Source organism: Apteryx rowi, unplaced genomic scaffold (assembly GCF_003343035.1).
Source record: "Apteryx rowi isolate R43461 unplaced genomic scaffold, aptRow1 scaffold_43, whole genome shotgun sequence".
Taxonomy (NCBI): Eukaryota; Metazoa; Chordata; class Aves; order Apterygiformes; family Apterygidae; genus Apteryx; species Apteryx rowi.
This window is the reverse complement of record NW_020450683.1, coordinates 3831137-3848481: the sequence shown is the minus strand read 5'-3', so window position 1 is coordinate 3848481 and position 17345 is coordinate 3831137. Positions and strand designations below refer to the sequence as shown.

Here is a 17345-nt window from a genome sequence, read left to right as displayed (position 1 = left end):
GTTTACTTTTGTCAACTTTTGGAACAAGGTAACTTTCAATTTTGTCCATGTAAAGTCTGGAATATATTTTGTTTTTAAATCAGCATATGGATAATGTTTGTAGGTGTTTTCCTGATACAATTGAGCAGTATTTCAAGAAGTTGAATAGACTTCTCAGAAAATGTTTGGAATTTAAATGTCGGTTATCTTCATCAGGAAACTTTTCTGCTACCATACTGCTTGTACTGTTAAAGGTGKTTTTTTTCAGGGTGTGAATTTACGTTAATTTCCCTATTCACAGTATACCAGACGTTCTGAATTAATATCCTGTGTGGATGCTGCAGGAAGAGCATATGCAGAAGATTTGCACCATTCATCTTAGACATCTGACTTAGTTATGACTGAGAGTCAGTCCATGGAGGGAGACAGGAGTTAAATGGAAAGATGTTTTACAACATCCAGGTTCGATGCCTGTAGTAGTCAGTGTGACTCCTTCACATAGTGCACTAAATGTGAGGTGGATCACCTCACTTTCAAAAAGTAGAACAACTTCCTTGTGTAAAATAATTTTCAACTTTTCGGAATATAGTAATTGACTCAGGCACTTAACACAGTATAAATATGTTCTGAATATGTAGTAGGCTCTAGTTTATTGGATGCTAGAATCTCATTCAAAATCTTGGAGACTGTCTATCCTCGTAATCTTTCCTATCGTCAGGAAGCCTCCAGAATGTAGGTGTAGTTCCTTCAGAGAGAAGTTCTAGAAAGAATATACTTACCAAAGAGAAGTAATTTTTGCTTTGTGTGTGTTTTTTTTTTTTTTTTTTTCCCCAACAGGCAGAAGAAGCAGGACTTGCTGTGTCTGTTTTGTTATGTGTGAGAGCCCTCCAGATCAGATCGAACGGAAGTGATGAAATGAAGACATCTGTATGTAAAACAATTGCATGCCTTTTACCAGAAGACCTTGAAGTTAGAAGAGCATGTCAGCTCACTGAATTTTTACTTGAGCCAACTTTGGGTGGATTTAATGTGTTGGAAGAGCTGTATATGCAACCAGATCAAAAATTTGATGAAGAAAATGCATTGGTTCCAAACTCACTCCGTTGTGAGCTCCTGTTAGCTTTAAAAGCATATTGGCCATTTGATCCTGAATTTTGGGACTGGAAGACTTTAAAGCGACATTGCCTTAAATTGTTAGGGAAAGTAGCTTCTGATTCTGAGGATGATGCAAGTTGTAATATGTCAGTCAATGAAACTGACATCTTAGATACTTTCTTAAGTGACTATGATGAAACAAAAGAACATAAATATTATGATGGAAAAGATTCAGTAAATCACCCAAAAGAAAAAGCAAGAGTAAAAAAACCAATTGGTTCTTCAGAAAGATACCAGAGATGGCTTCAATACAAATTTTTTTGTGTGCTCTGCAARAGGGAGTGTATAGAGGCTAGAATACTACATCATTCTAAGATGCACATGGAAGATGGTATTTATACGTGTCCAGTGTGTACAAAAAAGTTCAAGAGAAAGGAATTTTTTGTACCACATGTAATGGAACATGTTAAAATGCCACCTAGTAGAACACACAGACCTAAAAAGAAAATAATACTGAAAAAAGAGAGATCGCCACAAAAGATAACAGCTTCCAGCAGCCCCTCTCCAGCACTTCAGGAAAAGCTGCATCAGCCACAGCTGTCTGAAAAACTTGAAAATGACACACATGAATACGTCACATTTAGCCAATTGGAAAATTGCCAGCTACAAGACAGAGACATCTATCCGTGTCCTGGAACAGATTGTTCTAGAGTATTTAAACAATTTAAATACTTAAGTGTACATCTGAAAGCTGAACATCAAAACAATGATGAGAATGCAAAACACTACTTGGATATGAAAAACAGGAGAGAGAAATGTGCTTTCTGTCGCCGACACTTCATGACATCCTTTCATTTGCGGGAGCATGAACGAGTACACTGTGGTCCTCAACCTTATATGTGTGTGTCAATGGATTGTTATGCTAGATTTGGATCAGTTAATGAGCTTCTTAATCACAAACAAACACATGATGATCTTCGTTATAAATGTGAACTAAACGGCTGTAATATTGTATTCAGTGACTTAGGGCAACTTTACCATCATGAGGCACAGCACTTCAGAGATGCATCATACACATGCAACTTTTTTGGTTGCAAAAAGTTTTATTATTCAAAAACTGAATTTCAGAACCACCTTGCAATGCATAATATTGCAGTGTCAAATGGAGAAGTGAAGCAAACAGTAAAACTTGAAGAGTCTGTTTCAAAAGACAAATTCAGTTATCTTCCAGAGTCTCAACTGGTTGAACAATCTGAAAACTCCAATCTGAATGAAAACCTGGATCCTACGAGCTCTCAGGGAATTCCACAGATAAAGGAAGAAGCGCTCTCTGACAGTGAAGATCTAGACAGTGAAAGTAATTGCAGTGTTCATTGTGGGAACCACAGCACAGCTGTAAACCAAAACCAGGTGTCTCCTTTACTGATTGAAACAATGGCTCACAATCAAACAGTTCCAAGTTTTCTCATGTCCCAGGAAGGAGTCTTCCATTCAGCAGATGTGAAAGAACAATGTTCTGATGTGGCAGTTTGCTTTGATGGAAAAAATTTTTCCTGTAGTTTTGAAGGATGCTGTGCAACACACAAAAATGCCAGAGGTATGCAAAAACATCTTCGTAGGGCCCACCCATATAACTTCAAAGGTAAAAAAAAGATGGAGATGAAAAGTAAAGACTTTCTGAATTTGCTGAATGACACTCAGGACAGTAAATCCCCTAGAGACATTGGTACAGAGATAGATCATAATTCAGATACAAATGCTGATTCTCCAGGAAGCTTGTATTGTAGTATAAATGCTAAAGGAAACAATGGCCTGAAAGAAGAAAATTGTCCTTCTTCCCCAGAAACATCTTTTTATGACAGTTCTAAAGTATCAAATATTGAAGACAATATGCTGGAACTACTTTTAGGCTTGAAACATCTAAGCTTAAAAAATTCTAACATTCAGAATTCTTCAAGACACAAGCCTTTTTTGGGCTCTTTACAGTCCTATTCATCTAGGGATGCCAAGTGCCCTGAGTCAGTAGTAGATGAAGCTACCTCAAAATTTCAGTTTCAAGAGCAACAAGATAACTTACCTAGCCAGTATCTTACTCAGCTGGCAGCTAAACCATTTTTCTGTGAATGTCAAGGATGTACTTGTGAATTTGTGACCAGAGAAGCTCTCTTAATGCATTATGTTAAAAAGCATAACTATTCAAAGGAAATGGTTCTTCAGTTAAATATGTTCCAGCATCGGTACTCACCATTTAAGTGTCATATTTGCCAAAGATCATTTACAAGAAAAACACACCTTCGAATTCACTATAGAAACAAACATCAAATTGGCTGTGAGAGGATAACACACAAGGTATGTTCTAATGAAAAACTTGATCACGTAGGTTTATGTACAGAGGATATACATAATACCGTTCCAGCATCTGTCTCTGCAACCAAAGTTGAATTCATTGAACATTCGGACCACTCTGAACAGCTTTATCATCCTAAAAAGGAAGACTGTAGTTCTGAAACTGATTTGGAGTCCAGTGAAGAGACAGACAATAACGTAACAAGAAAAACATCTAACATCACTTCTCTGGACAGTCATAGGGAAGAACTGGAGGCAAGGGAAGGAAGAGGAAGCAAAAGAACAGTTGCTAAAGGAAACTTATGTTACATATTGCATAAGTACCACAAACCATTTCATTGTATTCATAAAAGTTGCAACTCTGCTTTTACCAACCAGAAAGGTTTGATTCGCCATTATAGGACCGTTCACCAGTATAACAAGGAACAGCTCTGCTTAGAAAAAGACAAAGCAAGAACAAAAAGGGAACTTGTCAAATGTAAAAAAATATTTGCATGCAAGTACAAAGAGTGTGGTAAGCGTTTTCTATGTTCTAAAGCCCTTGCTAAGCATTGTAGCGACTTCCACAATGAACATATAGAGGATCAAAAAGTGCTTTCTGAAACTGAATCTGCAAGATTTGCTTGTAACCAAGCCCAGTGCCCTGCTGTATTTTATACCTTTAATAAGCTAAAACAGCACCTGATAGAAGAACATGCCAATGAAGAAAAAATAAACAAAGATTTTGAAATCCATTGTGACCTTAATGGCTGTGATCGAATTTTCACAAATTACAGTCACTACTCTCAACATGTGTATTTCCGACATAGTGAATATTATGATAGTCTCTTTGGAAATCAGAAAGAGGAGCAGGATAATCTTGATAAGGATAAAAATGAACAAAATTATTTGAAAGACAATTTTGACATAAACAAGCAGAATGGGAAGCAGTTAAAAGAAAAGCCTAAAAGAATTAGCAAAAGTAAAGAAAAGCATTTGATTCATTTCAAAACAAAAGAGGAAGCCCTACAAATGTGCAAAGAGAAGTCTAACCAGACCCAGTACCCTTGCATGGTTCAGGGATGTCTGTCTGTTGTGAAATTGGAAAGCAGTATAGTGAGGCATTATAAACGCACACATCAGATGACCAATATGTATATAGAGCAACAGATTCAGAAACTTGTTGTTTGTGTTAAATGTGGCATAATGATAGAAAAACAGTCCTGCTCTGAAACAGCTTTAGGCTTGGATAAAAAAGGCCTAAAAGTTAAAGAGGAGAAATCAGCTCATTCTGAGTACGTGCAGGAAAGTGAAAAATCTCCCGTTCCAAACACTGATCATGACCATCAAGATGTAAGCAATGAAGACCAAAAAAGATGTCCAGCAAGTAGTGTGAGTTTTGATAGGAGTGCCTTTATGTATTCAGGCACTTTAAAATATAACCACAGTTCAAAAATTGGCTGTTTTGAAGAGCATAACTTAAGGGAGTCTGTTATGTGTAAAACTGGAGATTTATCTGAAAGTAGTGAAAGAGAAAATGGCTCTTATTTCTCCAATTTACAGTTAGAGTTGTCAAGAGAGAAAGATGCAGAAGGATGTGAACATAGTGCAGTTAACCAAAATGCAAAAAGAAATATACTTTATACTACAAAAGACAAATTACAGAAGCATCCAGTGTCCAGGCCATTTGATTTAAAGACATATAAACCAATGGGATTTGAGTCTTCATTTTTAAAATTTATTCAGGAAAGTGAGGAAAAAGATGACGACGATGATGATTTTGATGAGATAGTGGAATGGGAGTCTCCTGAACAGTTTCCAGTTGATGGAATATTACAAAAAGAGGGAGACTCTCAAAGGGATGTGCCAGTAAACAACTTTGTGAATGAAAAAAATGTAATCGTACCCCAAAATAATCATGGGCAGCTAACAGAAATCCAGCCCTTGATTTCAGAGTCATCATCTGCCCCTTCTTTAGAAAACTTGAGGGCTATCTTGGACAAGGCATTAACAGACTGTGGAGACCTTGCCTTAAAACAGCTTCATTACTTAAGACCAGTAGTTGTTCTTGAAAGATCCAAGTTTTCCACACCCCTTATAGATTTATTTCCAACAAAAAAGGCAGATGAGCTTTGTGTAGGAAGTACATAAGTAGTTTTGCTTAGAACAGATTGCCTCTACTACTGCTATATGGGGAGAACTTCAAATTAGAACAGAAACTGTTACAGTACACACTGTTTAGGTTAGTTTAGACTGTTTAATTCCATGAATGTATAATATCTGTCAAAAGTACTGGCCAAGTTAATTTAGCTCCCCATTTTTTTTTAAATGGACTATGCTGATTTTGGTGCTATTTAACACATCAGAATGCTGGGGGCTTCCTCTTGCAGAGTAAATGTGCATGATTGTATATGGAACAAGTACTAGGGTACCAGGGTTTGGGGGGTGATGGAGTTATTACTTGACTTGAATGTGCACCCTAGGGTGCTTTGTGTAACATATTGTACACTACAGCATCTTATATTTTTTGAGTTATGAGTTTCAATAAATTACAGTTTTTCACCCATTTGTTTACTGTATGGTAAATCTTAATTTCTTTTAGGCAACTTTAATGTGGCTTGCTTGTAGTAATTGAATTTGGGACCATTCTGTGTGCATTGGACAATGTTACTTAACTTTGACGCATTTGTAGATAGCTTACCAGACTGATGAAACAGTGTAGGTAAGGATTAAGTTTTATTCTGTAATATTTTCTGTCCTCCTTGCAGACTTTAAAGAATTAGGATTAGTATGGGTAGAAAGCACTTGCCACTTGATGATAGGAAACTTCTAGTTATCCTTCCCTTGATGGAAGAAGATGCTTCTGAGAGAGTACGTTACAGCTTAAGTGTTTGAAATTCATTGACAGACTTCCAAGAGGCTCAYGTCACAGGAAAGTACCAGTGCAGGTTTGGGGCTCCCTGAATTACCTTTTTGGATAATGAGTAAAACCTAGCTTGAGGATTCATCAGAAAAGTTATCTAATATTTTAAGATCTGTTACTTGTTCTTTTGTCTCGTTTCTTGCCTTACTTCTGCATACATTCTGAGGCCCAGAATCTGTACTGTATAAGAAGTACTATTTCCCAAACTCTTTGAGGATGATAATGAGCAAGCTGCAATCACAGTTCTTTATTGAGGGTTTGGGGGTTTGTTGGGGTGCATTGGTTTTTACACTATAATCTTAGAAGTAACAATGGAAAGAAAATGAAGGAAACTTGGGAAAACAAATTGTTTAAACCCTGAATATTGGTTTGGTGCAAGAATGAAGACGACTATCTTAAAAATTATAGAAAAAAATCTGGAGGACTGTGTTATGACTAACACTGAGCAGAAATGGCATCTTCACACACTTGTAGAAGTTATTTGGGTAGGCTAAAAGTCCAGCTGAAAGTGGGGAGATATGTTGTTTATTGTAAATCTTTCCTGTCATCTCATTTCTCTAAACTATACACTCCTTGTAGTGAAAGGATATGGTGTGTGAATCCTTTCACTAGCTTTTTTAAAAGAAAGTAAGGTAGGATTAAAAAGATTAAATAATGCACCAGCGTCAGGCACCTGAACTAGCTAGTGTTCCAAAGTGGTATCAGCTCTAATAAAATGGTCTACTTTTTAATGTTAAATTTGCATCATGTTAAAACATATTTGGATATGAGAAACTCAAAAGAAGTAAAGGGATCAACTGCAGACTCCACAAACTTGGTGACTGCTTCAAATAATATGCCTCAAGAGATACTAGTGCATTTCTGTCTCTAGTTCTCATATTTTCAGAGCATCTCTAGAAGGAATTCATCCCCTTCCAAGCCTAGGTAAAGAAAATGGATCATTGAGGTTGCAGTCTTCAGTTTCAGGTCAGACAGCTGTATTTCCACTAGATCACCAGGGCTTCAAACATGGCATTATTTAAAAAAAAAAAAAAAAAAGTTTAAAACAGTTTGAAGGAAGGAAATTGGATGAGAATTCAAGAATGAAATGGGATGGAGTAAATGTGCATATGCCACAGAACTGAGAAATGGTGAGACAAAAGCAGTGTGTGAGCACTCGCTTTGTGTGGCTAAAAATGTACCATAATTTTAAAAAGCAGCTCTGATACCATTGCTTGCAACAACTTAGAATGCTGTGACTACAGTCAGGAAACTGGAAATGAATAAAAAGCAAAACTTAATGTGGTGATAAGTTAGCTGAGTCATAAGAGCGAAGCATTTGCTGCATCTCTTCAGCTTTTGAACTAGAGGGGTATAGTGAAGACAAATAGATTCCATTAAAGCAAGGGGGTTGCCTCCAGTTTTAGAAAGCAGGAAAGACGCTTTTGCGACGATTCCTCAGGCTAGCGGAGTTCTCTTCAAAGGTAACAGAGCTGCATGCTCCTGAGCCATATTGCACCATGTCCGATTCTATCGCTCCTATCCGTGCACACACACTGATGGAAATCTGTTGGCTGCAAGGACCTGCGGTTGTCTTGAGTAGTGACCTGGGGACAACTCAGACTTCATAAGAAATTTGGAAGGTAATACTCCTACATGTTTACACAAGTAAGAAAGCAGAAGAAAAATTAAAAAGGTGATCTATTTCTGAGATGCTACTTCAAAATGCAGCTGCAGCTTTTGGTAATTATATTTTAAAGTAGTGTGTTGACAATGTAATCTTACAAAACATTTTTTGATAGTTGTTCTGGAATAATTACAATTTTTTTTGTAAATGTGAAGGCATTTAAACAGACTTTACTTTCCATTTGCAGTGAGCTAGGAGCTGAATGTATTTGACTGCTTTGCTGACAAGTGGAAACTTGTTTAACTGGGGTTACAGCTCCTTGCGATTTTTTTACCTGTATTCACAAGGAAACTTTTTAAAAGAAGTTTGTCTTCATTCTTTTAGACCTCATTTGTACTTCGTTCACTAGAACTTATTCTAGTGCGTACTTGCGATATGGGGAGAATAAAGGCATTACTGTTCTAGAAGTACTAAGAATCAGTTACAGCTTCAGTTGCGATTCTGAGCTCCTCCCTCTTACCCCCATTACCCATGCTGTATTTTGCACATATTTTAACCTGAAGCTCGATAATATTTCATTACTAACTCCCTGATCACAGTTCCCTTCTCTTTGTTTTTACACTTGACCAATACTCAAGAGTTTAATCGTACTTAAACTTTCTTCAAGTGCTTGCTTTCTTTTTCTATTGCTGCTTCTTGGAGGCTAGCATTAATAAAAATTTTCTGATCAATAGGAAGCTATGATCACAGTTTCCCTGTTAACCTCATGAAGTTTGTAAATTAGCCCTTTTTATAATGAGGAAAAGATTCTGGGACTGCAGAATTTGTCCAGAAATAAGGTACAAAAGGATTTCTGCTTGGCGTGGGTTAAGCTTTTCTGTGTAAAAAGACAAAAAATTTTACAAATGCTTGCCTGAGAATGTTGGATAAATTGCCACATGAATGAAGGCTTATTATAAATTTCCATCTTCTCCAGTGTAATCTGCAGTGTGTTCATCTGCCTATTCTGATGTGAACATAGGAACAGGTTCAGCTGTAATTCACTATCAAAAATGGCAATTCAAAATTCAGGTTGTTTGGAGGAACTATGTCCTTGCAGTATGACTAATGAACAAAATGCACGTTGTTGCACCCTTGCCTTCCCTCTGGAGCATGGTGCTTCATAGTTCTCTCTGTCAAGCTCTCAAATAATGGATCATTTTAAAGCTATAACTTTGAATGGGTTCGAGTTTCTTAGTTCCTATAAGCTGTTGCCACCAAAGAACTCTGAAAAATTATCTGTACAAAATCCTGCTGTTTAAGCTGTGCGTCTTTCAAGTTCTTCAATGTTCAGCTTTCCCGTTAACAAAACCAGTCCTGCCACTTGTTGTATAAACAAATGTGCATATTAAGCATGAATTTTGTGACAATTCTAGTTCTGATATTCCATAGAGGAGTTATTTCTGAAAGTTTTAATTCCCCGGAGATGGTCTGCTCTTATCAAATAAGAGTTACTGTATATGTGTAAATTACCATCACTAATGCAAGTTTTTACAAATTACATCACTGAAGTCCATGTAAGGGTCTTATAGATCCTGTTGGGTAGGCTGCTGATGTTAATTAATTTGCTAGTTTTTTTCGGCTTGAATATAATGCAGACGAAGATAAAGATACAGACATTTTTATCTGTCAGGTATGGAGAAATTCCTGCTATATTCTTCAGGGAATTATGCTTAAAAAATGGTAAGTTGGTTCTCCTCAGTGGTCATGTGATCATCTTAGAGGCTGCTTCTTCTGGTGATCTGCCATCCTGTGCGCTACTGGGATTTTTAATACTGTGGTCGCATGTTTGTATTTGTCTTTCCAGTGAAAGATGCTAATGTCACATTGGTCTGTCAGCTACCTCCCAGTTACAGAAATAATGTCTTGCTCATTTCAGATATGGGCAGTATTTTTCAGTCTTTAGACTCAGCTTCTGTATCATCAACAGAATGTGGTCCCATCTCAGTGCGATAATAGATCTCACACCATCAAAACTATACAGTTTGAATCCCATCCTGATTTCTTCTTGGGCTGATTTGCCTGATCTTTCTAATTGTCCAGCACTGGTAGATCCCAGGGAAAGAGGCCACAGAAAAGCAAAGGACTGAGGGTAAGAATTTTTACTCTCTGTTTCTGCTTTCATATCATCAAGTTGGCCATCCCTTTTCCTTCCAAGTGCTTCACAAAACTTGTCTTGCAGAGATCCAATATATCCAGCTTCTCACTCTAAAACAAACCTCAGAAATATTTTGTTCCCCAGTAAAAGAACACCATCGTGATCATCTATTAAAAAAGATTCTTATCATCACCAGCAAATATCTGAGAAAATGTATGTACAATTTCAGTCTTGTGTATGTTGCTTCCATTCTTCAAATTATTTTTACTGTCTTCAGGTGAGTACTTTTTACAGGAAAATTACACATTTATTTGGCTGAGCATGCCTATCTTGCATGTAAATTCCACAAGGCTATGGACTTCCCTGCCTTCTTCCATGAGTAGTAAAAAAAAAAAAATGTGAATAGCATTATAAACAGAGAACTTCTAAGCTGACTTCTGTGCTTTTTGGTAGGTCTCTCAACACAGCCAGCAGATGTTGGTTCAGTGTTTTCGCTTACCTGTTACTTTGTGGCTATTTTTTGTCCATGCAAGATCTTTGAATTTTACTATAGTGATGCAACCTCATGAAACTGTATTTCAGAAATCAACTAGTTTCTACGCATTGATAGACCTTCTAGGAAAGCAGAAATGTGACAGCCAGTAAAAGAGTTCACTAAAAGGAGCACTGCCTTGTCTTTTATGGCAGTTAGAAGTAATAGTTCTTTTGGGGGCAGGACAGGACATACCAGCTTAGAAAAGAGATAAGGCAGATTCTTAATATATTTGTCAGATCATTCTGCTGAATAGCTACAGGTGATGAGTGTAGTGAAAAATGAGCAAAATGGTTATATTTCTTAGAAATCAAAGTCAATGTTAAAAAAAAAATGCAGACAAGTTCTGTCATACTTTTGACTAGTAGAAATAAAATCAATGGCGGATACTAAAAGGCTTTCTCAAGAAATGGCTGAAAAGGAGCATTCATTAACACCCCCTGTTTTTCATTTTCAAGTTACATATTCATTGATGTGCTATAAGTCCCCAGCAGTCTACAGTCTATGTCCCCAGCACTACATTGGAAAGTTCTATTGATTTCAGCAGGACCAATACTATCTTCACTTAACCTTACAGATACCAAATATGAAGAGAATTTCTGTCTGGACTCTGAATAAATATTTGATTTCTGGTAGGACTCCATAATTTTACTCCTTTCATTATGTTTCCCCAAACATTTTCTGTTTATCCTGCAGCAGAAGGGAAGGGATCTGCTTGCCTTCAGAACAAACTGAAGCAACAACAACAATAAGGAAAGGTTTAAAATATTTTAACCTGGATGAGTTCTTTGGTCCCTACTACACAACCATGTACATTTGTGAGTGCAGGAAGTGAAGAGAGGGAGAGAAGTGGGTTGGCTCTCTGCTTTTGCTGGGACTGCTGATACATGTTGTCAGCCTAAAATGCTCACAGAGATATTAGTGAGCCAGTAAATGTCTCAGAGCTTCCAAAAGGAGCCTTGGCTTCTCCTCCTCCATTCCCAGCTATGAGCTCCTGCCATTTCCTGTGTGACAGCTCTGGTACTTGTCAGACCCCTCTATGAATTAACTCCTTGAAACAGTGAAAAAATCCAACAACAGTAACACACAACTAAATAGCTTTCTGCCATTACAGTGCAAGGAAATAGGGTTGCAACTCAGGTTATTAAAGCTATTGGGACTGCAGTTAATGGGACAGATTTGCATCATTTCTTATTCCATGACAAGAACAGCTTTCTTAGTACAGGGCTCTTTCACCATGGCTACTTAACTATTGCTATATGATGCAGTATTGCCTGCTCTGGCACCCTACTTTCCTGCATTTGCATCCTTGCCTCAGGGCTGGTGTTTACTTGAAGTATTGTGTCAGCTCCATCACTCCCATTTCAACTCCTCTAAGCAGACTTACCTCTTCTATACTATGGTTTTTGTACTCCTATTTTTTCCCTTACTGTCATCCATCTTCTGTTTCTTTACAAGAGAAGCTCAGGTTTGTGTTCCTTGTATTCTTACCCAGAAATGGAGGTCCTGCCCTATGACAACCCAATGAAAAGGGAATTTTCTCTGGAATCACAGCCTTACTAATGTGAACATGACTGGCTGTGCACTGTAAGAGCCCCTTCCGCCCTTCTTCTCCCCCCAGTTCCTTGCACTATTAGCTTTCTGGTACTTCACATGAGTAAATTACTGTGGAGTACCAAGTCATTGGTATCTCAGCTGGTCTGCAGTGGTAGTCCGATAGCAGTTGCTTGTTGCCATGGCAGGTGTTCAGTAGCTTGACCAGCAAGGGGACAATTACCTTAAATTCTTTGTGTTTTCAAGAGAAGGAATCTATATGCAGGGAACCCCCCTGCAACAACATCTGTCCATCTGCAATGAAAAGTCACAGAACAAGCAGCCAAGCAAATGACATCACGTAGCATGTGTTGTGCAGACCTGCTTTATTTCGTGGAGGACTTAACAGAGCTTCTCTAGCAGAATTTGAAGCAACAATACTGCATTGCAAGAAAAAAAAAGCAGCTGTTAGGAGATAGTCAAGGGGCAGCCTGCAATATATACCAGAGGAGAAAGACAGTCAAATACTAGTTTAGTCAGTATTAATTTTTACAATTCACTTTTCTTAGTGTGGCTGTGAAAGGGCACTGACAAATAATAGGGAGGCTTTATCTTTGTTATTGTGTGCAGTCCGGGTCATTTGTATGGAAGAAAGATAACATGGGTTGTGTGCAAATTGCAGTATCTGGGGGATGAAAATCTAGTGTATGAAGAGAAACTAATGGCCCTTGGGTTGGTTAGCAAATGCATGCTGTGAGGAGTGCCTCTCCTGTCTTCCCCTTGCATATTACAAAAAAGCTATGTGACCTTACAAAGAACATTGGCACAGAGAAAATTAACAGGAGCTCTTTACTGGAAATCAGAAACAAACTGCAAATTATTAGAACAGAGTGGTTCTGGGACAGTTTTTCTGTAGGAGCAGTGAAGGAATAGATCTCTATGAGCTTCTGAAAGGACTGAATGGAGGTGGCTGACTTCAGTAGCAAGAATTGCATCCTGTAGTATAGGAACTTTCTTCAGGCTCTACATTAAAATCACAGTGAAGGAGCTGTGTGAAATTCAGGAGTTCACTCTGAGGCAAGGAGAAACACTTCACAGAGAACAGCTCTGGTACAGAGCAAGGGGGTAAAGAGGTGATGGTCATGTGATAGGAGATTTGGTATTGATAAGGGCTTTCCAGCAGAAGTCCTGTGATGTGGCTGGAGTCAGTCTAGCCACTGAAGGCCCTTGAAAAGGAAGTTTTCTCTCCCTGCTCCCTGACGAAATGGTCAGTAGCTTTCTGCTGGGTTACTGAGTTGAGTCAGAGGAGTGACATAAGTTGCATAAGGAAGAGGCAGAAGTGTGTAGATAGGGACAGCAGAAAATCAAGGAGTTACAGAAGTGTTGCTGGGAAGAAACTTTGGTAGCATCTAGTCCAACCTCCCACTCAGAGCAGGACTACTGTCAACACTAGAGTACCTATGGCTTTGTCTAGGCACGTCTTGAAAACTTTAAAGGATGGAGATTCCACACACACACACCAGTGGCCTGTCCCAAGCTGAACCTCCCATGCCATTGGCCCCTTCTTACATCATTGGGTGCTACCAAGAAGCTTGGCTCCAACCATCTTGTAGCTACCCTTCAAATAGTTGCAGGTAACTATGAGCTTGTCCCTTAGCCTTTTCTTTACCAGACAAAACAAGCTCAGCTCCCTCATCCTCTCCTTGTAGATCATGTGCTCAAAGAGTAGTGAGCAACAACTCTATACCCAGCTGGCACCCCAGCTCTCCACCATTTTTATGGATGTTAGACAGTGGCCTCACAATGATAGGGGCTGGGCTTTTCAGCACCCTCAGCTTACTCCCATCTGGCCCCATGGAGCTGAACACATTCAGCTTCTCTGCATAGTCCCTAATCTGTTATTCCCCCACTGTCAGGTGCCCTTCTCCTTCCCAAACTGCCTGTAGATGCAGAAATCAGGGAGCAGGTTTTGTGAAAACTGATAGAAAACAAGATATTGAGCACTTCAGCCTTTTTCATATCATAATCCCTTATGGATCGACAAACCGACATCTTCCCCAAACTTCCTTTTGCAGTTAGCATACTAGTAGAATCCTTTATTGTTACATCTAATGTCCCTAATTGGTTTTAGCTCTAGCTGGTCTTCAGCCTTCCTGATTTTGTCCCTATGTGCCTGAGAAATGTTTTTAAATGCCTCCTTTATTGCCTGTCCTTGATTTGACTGCCTGTATGCTTCCTTTTGCATGTTAGGTCACTGAGAAACTCCTTGCTTAGATAAGGTCTTCTGCTGAAATTCTTGCTTTTCCTGCTGAACAGGGAGGCAAGAGGGAGAATGAATAAAAAAGAGGCTCATCCTGTTTGGGAAAGGTGATTCAGCTCTAGCATGTAAGTCCATGTTATGTGATACTGGGAAGAATGGCAGATATAACAGGTACAGGTAAGGATTTCTGAGTAGCAGCAGCAGGAACTATCAAACAGGAAAGAATGGCAGAACGTTTTTTTGTGTTATCAGATGGACCCAGCTGAAAAGCATTTGGGAGATAGGATAGGATTTCAGATTCATGCTGGGTAAACAGAGCAGCATGAAAAAGATGTTGCGATTCCATCAGATCTGAAATTGAAGAGAGCAATGCAATGGATAGGGTGTAATATCAATTTCACTGGGAGAGATATGCATATGTCATAATAATACCCAGAAACAACTGAGTGGTGTTTCCAGATTTGTACAGTTACAGGAGGAGCAAAACTAGGCAAAGAAGAAAACGTACAGCTACTATACACCTCTCCTCATCCGCAATGAGTACAAGTCACTGCATGACACTGCTGGTACAAGCAGCAGCACTACTCCTGAAGTCCTCAGAAACACCTCAAAATAAGCATTGCTAAACTGTAGGGTGAGTTTTCTCTGGAGCCTTGTGCACGCCTTCCTTCAGAAGGGGGGGTATTCTGTCATGTTCCTGCAGGATGGTCACCATGATCCATGGTCTTTTGGGTGGCCAAGGTTGTGCCAGATCACCTGCTGCATCTTTAGGACTGTGTGAAGGACTTGCTTGTTAACTTGATTAATGTCTGTGCCCTGATACCAGGCCCAGAAGTGCGGTTCCACCAGCTGGTGTTTGCTTTTCTTGGTGGTCTGGTTAACCTATGTTGAGGGTTTTGGAGGAGATTGCAAAAAAAAGAAAAAAAAGTAAGGGCTTTTTGTGCACATCTCTTCTGTCTTCAGTCCACCAATTCCAGCACTTGCCAGGCCTGTGGGAATAGGCTCCCAGTGATTACCACAGGTATAACTCCCTCTCACTATGGCAGAGCTCAGAAGCCCTCCCTTGTATGCCTACTAACAACACTCCAGACATCAGTGAGTTAACATGGAATTTTACTGCACTTTCTAGAGCATCCTCAGTCCAAACCTCAACACCATCTGGGCAAATAGCATGCTGTTCCTCTTGTGCAGGGCCTGTCACAGCCATCATACCTAAGAAGGGAGATTTCTGCACCCTACAGTACTGGTACCCAATATTGCTCCTCCGCACAGATAAGATCACTGTGAAGGCTATCTCACAGTGACTAGTGCCCCTGCTAGGCAACACAATCCTTCCTGACGAGACCTAGAAGGTCCCAGGTTGGAGCATCTTGGACAGCTTGTATCTTGTCCAAGACTTGCTTCACCTAGCACGTAGGGTCAGTCTGTTCTTTGCCTTGTTTCAAAGGTGTTTGATTGGGAGGTATCACAGCTATTCCATGGGGAAACTGGGTGTTCAGCTTTGACCTCCACTCTTTGGGGTTCCTCTGGACACTGTATACTACTGCAGAGTGCTTGGGCAAGCTCAGCTGGGTACTGACCTAGCTGCTAAGCTTCACTTGGGGAGTGTGTTAAGTTTGCCCTTGCCCAGCCAACTCTACTGTATCACTATCAAGCCACTCCTCTACTGCTACCAGAGGGAGATGACAAGGTTGATCCTTCAAGCGCTGGACCAAGAGGTGTCCTGTTGGTGTACACCAGTGATGTTTTCTCTGTGATTCAGGACCCACAAGACCTGATGCACATGGAGGCCCACCAAGAAACCTTGTCAGTGGCTACCTCCACCTGGATCAAGAGCTGTGTCTTTACAGTTGGAGTCAGGCCTAGGCATGCTGCTCTCTCTGGGTATCTACCTCTCTGCCACAGGTCCCTTTTTGCTGAATTAAACTGGGGTGCCAGAATGGTTGCAAAGCTGGGCAGGACTGCTGAAGAGCCTTTCCCTTTGGGAGGGATCACTGACTATCAGCTGGCTGGTCTTGTCCATGCTCTGGTACCACCTGAATGTTCTTTGCCCCACCCCCTTCATCCAGCCTCCAGAATTTCTTTTGATCAGGGCTGCAGTTGGGTTTCTGTATGGGGCTTGAGTCCCGTTTTGGAGAGCACAGAAACCATGGCTTGCTCTGCATCCACAGCTCAGTCCCTGCATATTTGCATCTGAGTATCAGCAGAATGAACCATGCTGGTATGTCACCTCCTTGTCTGCTGCTGATGCCTCCCAATACTGCTATCAACCCTTAAGAGCTCTCCACTGCTAGTCTTTGTCAAAATGCTACCAGGACTTGAAATCTCTTTGGAACAATGAGGTTCTCCCAGGCCTATCAAGAAGAACCTCCTTGCCACGCCTCTTCTTACACTGTTCCCGTTTCCAAGTGCAGATAGCAGATACAGCCATTGGCACGTTCCTGATGGGTTCTGTCCAGGACAAGGCACCTGCTGTGGTGGACTTGTGTCAGTCTCATTCTGCTCTCTTGGTACCTGGGGTGGCCACCTTATATCTCTGCTGCCTCCCTGGGAAGATGAGCCCACCTCGTACCCCACATAGTCCCCTGGGAAAGCAGCTCCAGCCACCCCTTATGGCTGGCTGCCTCCTCGCACCCCTGCTCCATGACCTGCCACCCGCCTGTTCTCTGAAGGAAACCATCCAGTCACCCTCTCAGAAACAACCAGGGCAGAGGAAAAGGGGTGGCAGAGCGCGGTACCCGCCGGGCCGGCCTGTGGCAGAGCAGCTGGACAGCCACGCCCGGGGGGGCCAGGTGGACAGGGTGCCCCAGCGCTGTCCTCATGCGGGGAACGTGAATCCCCCCAGCTCTGTGCCTTCTCCGACCCGCTCCTCTCCTCAGCCCTCGCCCTCCCTCCCCGCCCGCGGCCCCGCCCGCCTTCCCGGCGCCGCTGCGAGGAGGCCGCCGCCGCTGCTGC

General features: G+C 40.6%; 2 protein-coding genes across 7 annotated transcripts in view; both read left to right on the top strand.

Annotated features, from left to right (window-relative positions):
- Positions 1-5961, top strand: part of RLF (rearranged L-myc fusion) — a 58238-nt gene extending 52277 nt beyond the window's left edge. For 4 of the 5 annotated variants that reach the window (XM_026076368.1, XM_026076367.1, XM_026076369.1 and 1 more), the window contains one exon: positions 817-5961. In XM_026076368.1, coding sequence (XP_025932153.1) covers positions 817-5550 — 4734 coding nt within the window. In that variant the 3' untranslated portion in view covers positions 5551-5961. Of the gene's footprint in view, positions 1-280; positions 442-816 lie in introns of all 5 variants that reach the window. The other variant, XM_026076371.1, reaches the window with a different exon arrangement.
- A 557-nt stretch (positions 5962-6518) lies between these two features.
- ZMPSTE24 (zinc metallopeptidase STE24) overlaps positions 6519-17345 on the top strand; it is a 33490-nt gene continuing 22663 nt past the window's right edge. For both annotated transcript variants that reach the window (XM_026076373.1, XM_026076372.1), the window contains exon 1: positions 6519-7944. The gene's annotated coding sequence lies outside the window, so the exon portion shown is untranslated. The remainder of the gene's footprint in view (positions 7945-17345) is intronic.